Source organism: Cyphomyrmex costatus, unplaced genomic scaffold (genome assembly GCF_001594065.2).
Source record: "Cyphomyrmex costatus isolate MS0001 unplaced genomic scaffold, Ccosl1.0 scaffold123, whole genome shotgun sequence".
Taxonomy (NCBI): Eukaryota; Metazoa; Arthropoda; class Insecta; order Hymenoptera; family Formicidae; genus Cyphomyrmex; species Cyphomyrmex costatus.
The window spans coordinates 2,235,791-2,244,793 of NW_017275207.1; the positions used below are offsets into that span (position 1 = coordinate 2,235,791).

The 9,003-nt window shown below is 29.4% G+C and overlaps 1 protein-coding gene across 7 annotated transcripts in view; it reads left to right on the forward strand.

The window, feature by feature from the left end:
• Positions 1-232: 232 nt before the first annotated feature.
• The window catches only part of LOC108782293 (CUGBP Elav-like family member 2), a 16,906-nt gene continuing 8,135 nt past the window's right edge, over positions 233-9,003 (forward strand). For 4 of the 7 annotated variants that reach the window (XM_018550522.1, XM_018550525.1, XM_018550524.1 and 1 more), the window contains exons 1-5: positions 233-431; positions 2,943-3,071; positions 3,636-3,912; positions 5,510-5,602; positions 7,638-7,679. In XM_018550522.1, coding sequence (XP_018406024.1) covers positions 246-431; positions 2,943-3,071; positions 3,636-3,912; positions 5,510-5,602; positions 7,638-7,679 — 727 coding nt within the window. In that variant the 5' untranslated portion in view covers positions 233-245. The remainder of the gene's footprint in view (positions 432-2,942; positions 3,072-3,635; positions 3,913-5,509; positions 5,603-7,637; positions 7,680-9,003) is intronic. The other 3 variants (XM_018550528.1, XM_018550526.1, XM_018550529.1) reach the window with 3 other exon arrangements.

The following is a 9,003-nucleotide window of genomic DNA, read 5'->3' on the forward strand; positions in this document are numbered from 1 at the left end:
TCAGCCAGACACGTTTTCTCACTAACTAATTAAGTATATAATTGTATCAAGGATGAATATTCACATAGGTATTATTTTTAAGGCGACTGTCTTCCGGGTGTTATTATTGAATTATTAAGATCGCACATGTTATTAACGAAATACGCCTTTTCACATTTTGTCATGATTCATGATGACGCGACACTGCAAACAATTGCTAATGGGAGTTATGCTTTATCGTTACAGAGCGCAAACTGTTCGTTGGGATGCTATCGAAAAAATTCACAGAAAACGATGTTAGGAACATGTTTAGCGCTTACGGAATGATCGAGGAATGCTCGGTGCTGAGGGACAGCACCGGGAAAAGTAAAGCCTGTGCCTTCGTTACCTTCGCTAGTAAGCAGTACGCGATCAATGCCATCAAAGCTCTGCATCATTCCCAGACAATGGAGGTGAGTACAATTATAATATAAACGAAGGAGATATTTTATACAATATTTTTAGATGATATACGACCTTACACTTGAAAGTTAAATAAAAATTTGATCTTACAATTAGTTATTAATCTTAAAATGAGTGGAACTATTAATTTTGTAATTAATTAATATTCCTAATTTTGACGAATAAAAAATTATAGATTTTATACAAATAATATAATTTAATTTGTCAAAGTATTGAAGTCTTGATATCAGGAATTTCTAAGTTTTGCGCGTAAAGCATGGTAATAAGTGTTCAAATGATTAGCTAGTTTATTACAACTTAAACAGCTTTACTATAACATTTTGATTAATAATCGCAATAACGTGATCTAATATTCTATCTCTATAAATAATAAATTGAGTGACAACTTTTCGTACAAAGATGATGCAGCTTTTATAAGAATATGACATGTTTCATTCATTTACTTACTTCTTTAATCACGTACCGTTCATTAATCTATCATATAATATTAATTTTGTCTTTTATTCTTTCATTGACTTTTTTTTTGTATCTACGTTTTCTGCAATTAACTGAAAGATAATAATGAAAACTTCTTTGAAAAGTAGTTTGTGGAAATAATGAGCAATTCAATGAGGACATGCAATCTGCTCTCATATTTATATTGCAAGAAAGAACTGGGTCGTGAGTACTTCGATCTTTTAAGCGGAGAAAACAGTATCGTGAAGGCTGGTAGATGACGACACAAAGCGGGTCGCACACAAAGTCTTCGTAGATCGTTTCTTTTCATGGCAATTCAACCGAGTCGTCGAATGTATTGGCTCGATGCCATTGTCACTCGACGAAACATCCATGTGTGTATCTACAATCCGACTAGTCACCTCAGTGAAATATACCGATTTAACTCGGGGTAACTAAAACCGAGCGAGAGAGTAAAGACGGCCGCGAACTGGTCGACACCTTCGCGATTCAAAGCTCGCCAAGCTTTTCCATTCCACCTTCTTTCATTGCTCTATACTACTACAGCTATCTTCTCGTAAGCTTTCGCAAACGTTAGAGAGAAAGAATTGGACAGGTAAATTACCGAATCTCCATAGCATATCGCTTGAAAATCGTAAAACAATACTATCAATATTGTAACGAAGAATATTCTATCTTTTTACTGTAATCTTAACAAAAATTTTTACAAGGAAACAATGGATCCTATATTGCGACTTTTGAAAGATTTATAAATATTTTCTCTAGGTATAAAACTGATACTTTCTTAAATATTATATATTTGATATCTTCATTATATTATTTGATTCATTTTCGACACAAATATATTAACATATTTCTTTGTGAATATTTTTGCGCCATAGGTTATGATACATAAGACTTTTTTTAATTTTAAAGTGAAAGATAAACTTTTTCCATTTATCTGTTTATATAATATTAAATATTTCAAGTATCAAATATCAAGATATTTCCTCTAATGCGATTTCATGGTATGCAGTTGTTAGCTATACTGTTTTGTTCCATTAGTATAAGAAATACTCATTTAAATACTTAACAACTTCATTAATCACTTCATGAGATATATTTAGCGACGATATGCCTTTGCAATGTACTATTTCGACTGGTAAAAGCGAGTGTTGCCAAGACATACGGGCACGAAGGCAATTCTACTTTAATATCACGAATATTTCCGGCTGCAGGTTCTTCGAACTTGCCCATTCGTCACTACCGGCACAACCGGCACGCCGATTTCGCGTCTCCAATTGCAGGCGCATTGTACATGGTGCATCGACCTCGCGATTCGTGTGTATATCGTCTCGCGTATCGTCGAATGAGTTTCTCTTTCCACCAATGTAATACTCGATCGCCGGCAAATCCCGTTCTCACGCCAATGTTGAACTTGGACTTGAACCAATAATATATGTCGGATTCAGGTGTATAAAACGATGCACGGTACGGAATACGGCAAATGTTCTGAGTTAACGGAAGGAATGTCAAATTATAGCAAAAATTTGTTCGAGAATTTGGATTAACATAAAGCGAGATATTATCACTAAAATATTAATACACTTTTGAAAATAAATAAATATTTCTTAGTTAGAATTTTAATAAAAATTAAATAGAAAAACTAATTATTTATTCATTTTCTTTTAAATACTAATCATTTAGATATTTAATTGTTATTATGAGACACAGCAAAATTTATTTTTATAAGTCTCATAATTCTTTCAAGATTGATGAATTGATAATAACACAAAAAAACTTTTTTATAGATCATAATATAAATTATTACATGAAAAACATTTCAAAAACTATAACTCTATTATATAATTTTATATAATTTAAATATTTGTTGCTGTGTGCAAGCATTAAATTTTTTGTTCATAATTTTTGTTTGAAATTTTAATTGCGACGTTAATCAACATTTTTTGTTAAACAATTGTAACAATGTAAACGATTGTTTACATTTCTTATATTTTATATATTGTTTACAATTACGCAGTATCAACGCATTGTGTAATTTTCAGGGTTGTTCGTCGCCATTAGTCGTAAAATTCGCCGATACGCAAAAGGAAAAGGACCAGAAGAGGATGCAGCAACTCCAGTCGAATCTCTGGAACATCGCGGGAGTCAACATCACACCGCATTACCTAGCCGTACGTATACTTAATATTTTATAATAAAAGCTCTTTGGCCGATATCAAAGATTCCATTTGCATCGAGAATGAGAAATCTTCATGGCTCTATCGTTTGAGCGTCTTACATTCGTATGCATTATCTATCCTTTGTGACTTTCTACATAGTAATCTCAATTTTGTTATGTAAAATATATTTAAAAAAAAGAATTCAAACGTTTTTTTGAAGAACATGATTCATATTCTTCGAACACGTATAGTGGCTACTCGCATCAACGCTTTGTTTCTATTGAACGTTTCATGAGATTTGCATAAAGCTCCACAAGCATTGTCAAATTTGCAAATTGATCCTTTCTCAGCAGAAATTTAATGAAAAATTGATTACAAATTTAATAATCTTCAAATTCTATAAGAATAAAAGTTGTTGTACTAATTCTATTTAAATAAATTAATGATTTTTGGTAAAAAATTAAAATAGGATAATCTCTACAGATTATTTATAAAAATTTTGAAATAAATATGATAAATTTGTGAAATATAACAGCGACTGTGATTAATGATTATTATTCACGTTTGTACTTATAGAATGATGCGCATACTTTGGCGCCTACATCGTTGCAGCTTCTGCAACAGTTGCAGGCGACGACGAGTGCCGCAACTCCAGTCGCCGCGAACGCGGGAGCGGCTAATGCACTGTCGAATGTACAACATCAGTTACTGTTACAACAACACCTTGGCCTTGGTGCGGCAACACCTGCGCACGCAGCACCCCCCGCTGTACCTAGTCCAGCAGAAATCAACCCTGCGAATTTGCAAAGTTTAGCCACCCTCGCGTCTTTGAGCAACACTGCTGGTGAGTATGGTCAGTGTCGATTATTAATTTTTTATTTCCGCTTATTTAGTTTCCAATTTTCGATGACGATTTAAATAAGATTAGTAGAAATCCAATCTCCCTTGAAATGAGATTAAATATTTTCAACACGATGATGTTCAATTGTTATACATAAATTATTGGAATTATTATCCATTCGTATTAACATTATTCCAACAATTATTAAACTTTTATTGAATTATAGGTGAATATTAGTGCATGTACGTATATAAATACATATATTGAAATTAATAAATAATTATCATCTCTATTATCTCACGCTAGTTTGTGTGAATATTATTATGTAATAATAGATTAATATATATTCTTTTACTTTCTTATTTTCAGTTTAAGATCGCAAGAAAATTTTATGAAAAATTGTATTATAATATTTAAAAAAGTTGATAACATTTTTTATTTTGTTCTTTTGATATGTGTTACTGACATTTTTTATTTACATATTTTTATTTACATATTGCACGAATGTAAATTTTTATGATTAATAAAAGAAATTTTCGTTGTATTATATAACACTCTTAAAATATATTCAGTCATTAATGCATTTACATTTATATCATACATTACGTCAATTCTTTCACATTTCTAATATTAGTATGACTGACGTGTGCAATTTTTAAACTTATCCCTTTTAAATATGCAGGTTTAACTTTGTCGCGTCACCTTTTGACCCTATACTCTATACTAGTGTTCCAGTACTTATAGAAGACCTATTTTCGTGAACAAGTTAAAAACGTAAATCTTGAATACGGGTAAATTTAAATATTTAATTCCTCTTGGGAGAGAGTTTATTTCTGCTCAAAAATATTTCGATTGCACACCATCAAATTTCGATGTAAAGTATCATAGAATATGATCGATCCGCTTGGGCTAGCAAAATGAGACTTTATCCGTTTCTTCGCTAAAATTACTCGTCCGCACTAGTCATATCAGTGTCAGAATAAATTATATCATTTCACGCTTATATTCTCCAACTTCCACTGCGTACAATCGTGTCCCATGGGTCATATCTTTTCGAAAGTTATAACGAAACGTCCTGCGCCAGTTTATCAGGCAATAATAAAAATAAAAATTCTTTGTTTAATGGGATCAGGAAAAATGCTAGGATGATGATATACATACCTCAATACGAATCTATCATTGACTTTACTTTGATACATGTATTTATTAGTTATTACTGCTCAACTTACATACGTTATTTGATGATATTTTAGTGTCACGCAATGAGTTCATATATGCACAAATTAAACGTATACATAGAATGACGTATAGTTTACTTTTAATATACATGAAAAGAGAACTTAAAGCATGACTTAAACAAAGTAAATATTTTTAAAACACTTATACTTAATGCATTAATTAAAATATTAATGTTTTGAATATTCCCCCCCCCCCCAAAAAAATGCCATTAGAAAAATTAAAACTGTTTTATGTGTGTTGTTAAATTATTTCGGATTAGGCAGAATTTTATTTAAGCTCTTTTTACGAATTATTAAATAGTACGCTATGTTCATCATCGGTATACAGAACATTGAAAATTTCTAATAAGTTCTGATATATTATATTGCAGCAAATGCGGGTGTCTCGCCAATGAGTATGCAGAACCTTGTTACTCTGGCAGCTATGACCGGCGGAAACGGCAATCTCCAGGTGTCGCCAAACAGTGAGTAAAGAATATTTTGCGAGACGCATAATCGCAGAACACATTATCGTACATTAATATACAGCTGTAGGTTTCATGCGGAACTATCCGATGCTTCGAATTATATGCATAACTTTGGACTATATTATATTGTCCTTCTACCGATTATACAAAACACCTGTATGCTCATGCGTCACGTATGTTACTCGCGGTAGAGACGGAGTTTAATGATTGCATGCGTTGTTAAAGTTCCAGGCGAACGGTGAACTGTCCACGCTTTTATATATATGCATGGTAAAGCGGCCAAAGTCGTGCCGCGATTATAATGGCAGTAATAATGCAACTGCGCGTGTCTATATGTATCTTCGCAAACTGTATTAACAGCCTTTAATCATAACGATGGTACGATGAGAGCAAGATGTTGCAGAATATATGTACAATTAAGCAGTAAATTTGTTCTAGAAATCAGTCAAAAGAAAATAATAGTTCTACAAATGAACATCTAAGTAATTTCAATTTCACATTTACGAGTCGCATTATGTTTTAAAAAAATAGAAAATTTCGAAATAATATCTAATGAATTTGGTTAATTAATTAAATGATGGTGTAATTAGTATTTTAATAGGTATAGCATTTTGATAAATTAAATTATTGTCAGAATATATAGTTTTATGAATTTTCTTGTTTTATCATTTTAATATCAATAACATTAATATCGGTAAATTAATGACATTCTGACTGTTTTATTCTAAAATATTATCTATTTTTGTAAGTTATTTCAAAAGAAACATTTATATCAGATTTAATCATTAAATAAAAATAAACAAAATTTATGAATCTGAATAATATATATATATATAAATTTCAAATTTATGGAAGAACTTGTATATTAAAAGTCTATTTTCACATTTATACTAAAAATATTTATGTTTGTTTCTACATATATAAGTTTCTTTTTCTATTTATTAAGAAAATTCACTGATTAAATTTAAATTAAGAAAGAATAATTAATCTATTTGTGATATTGTGAAATGTGATAAGAAATTACCAAGGAAGGATATTAAATTAATCAAAATTGTATCAAAATTTTTAGTAATTTATATCTTCATCATATTGTGTGTATATTGAATTCCATAAATGTATTATAGAAAACCAGGTAAGGTATACGATTCCGTAATTAATTGCGTAATTACCACTCATCTATATTAAGAAAACATATCTTTTGCATGCTCATAACGCTTTTTGTATAATTTATGTAAAGTCAACAACAAAGTAAGTCAAGTATGCAGATTGCTTCGTTGCGTTTCACACATAAAGAGTACAGTATAGGTACTATTTGTATAGGAACAAATTTTTCAAATAATTATAATGAACAATCCAATCGACAGAAATAGTAAATCTTAATATTGCAAAATAAGAAATTAGAAATCTAGAAATGTGATTATAAGTATTTTCTCGAATTATGTCTTCAATAATTATATCTTCAATAATTCATTTTATATTTAATTATTTAACTATATACATATGTATGTACCATAAAAAAGTGAAAATTGTCTTTTGAAAAAATCTTTTAATTAATAAAATTAATTGACATTGAATTATTTATTAACTACACATTAAATTATAATAAACATGGAAAATATGATTGTTAAGAAATTATTATATCTTATTGTACTTTTCTTAATTGTAAATGTCAATTTTATCACAATTTATTACAACTATTGTACACAAAATTGTTTTTATCGGCTTATTTTATCCAATGAAATATTCAAATAATAAATTGTTTATATTATGTGTAATGTTACAACGTGACAAAAAAAGATAAAGATTGTAAATATTTTTTGCAGACGTAACCAATTCACCTTGCAACTTGATTCACCATATCAATTCGATACAAGTGAAGCTGTTGACTGTACAAATTGTTTAGTGGCAGTTAAAAATATAATATTGGCGACATCGTCGGAAAAATTGCGTCAAAGCTTTGTGTGTTTTTCGTGATTATATAATATTATCGACTCTGCTTTTGCTAATATCGCGAACGTGTTTTGTGTTTCAGCATTAAGCGGTCTGGCGAATTCGACAGCAGGTATGTCGCTATGTACGTGTCGTATTGCCTGGTACAGTATTAACAATTACTAAATTAATTTCGATCATGCAAAAGGGTCCCTAAACCCATTGATGATCTGATTTTCTCATTTCGCTTATTTAATAATGTACGTGTACATGCACACATGTGCACGTGCTTACATTTTCCCTCCCTTGCCCTTCACTTTTCAAATTTCCTCATTCTCTGTTTCTATCTTCATATAAATTTTCACGGTACATAGATGTAAACTCATATGATTATGATTCTCTTGTATAATTATAACATAATTTTATAAAAGATTATTCTGAGTTCAGGATATTAAAGCATCATTTCGATAAAATTACTCTCTAAATTCTTAGGAGTGAAATCTTACTCTAAAAAGTCCAAATTTTTTTTGAACCAGCCTTAGAAAAAGTGGCTTAATTTTTTTAAGAGTGAGATTCACTCTTTATAGAATAATATTTACTCTAAAAGTTTAAAGACTACTATAATTAACAGCTAATTTTATGATAAAGAATTAAATATATAAAAATTTTTAGATATATTAAAAATCGAATCTACGTATATATTTTTAATAATCAATTTTCTATTAAAATGTTTTAAATAATTTCTTACCTATTTATTACTATTAATTTCTTTCTGTAGAGTTTACCATAAGATTTTTAATATTTATTATGATATTTTTGATTGTGTAAAAGTAAATATAATTGAATTAAACTTATTTAATTATCGAAAAATTAAAATCACAATATATAGAATGTCTTTTTTTAATCTTTATCTTAAATTAGGTCTAATAGAAAATATATTTAGACAAAAATTGTATGGCTTGATAGGGCACAAATAATGATAAGTAAAATTGACTTTCGAAAAAAATTAATTTATAGCATGATTATACGAAAGTCATGGCTACTTTGTAAAATAAAACAGTATGGTTTTTATACATAATGATTTCTTTAATTATTCTGCATTTAAAGGTAAAGACAAAACAATCAATAGTTTACAAAATATTTTATATTTATTCTGGCACATTTTGACACAAAATATAAAATATCCAATAAATTATACAATTATCGTATTATTAATTTTTTGATGATTAATCACGCCGCGTGTATTTTATTTTGTTCTATACATATAAGAATTTTATGTAGGTATCTATTATGTATATAAGGACTTCTGTGTATCTAATTGTTATGCGCATAAAAATATTAATTAAGATATGATTATCAAAAAATTAATAAAATTACGAGATATTTTATTTCAAAATATATCAGAGAGAGAGAGCGCGCGAGAGAGAGAGAGAGAGAGAGAGAGAGAGAGAGAGAGAGAGAGAGAGAGA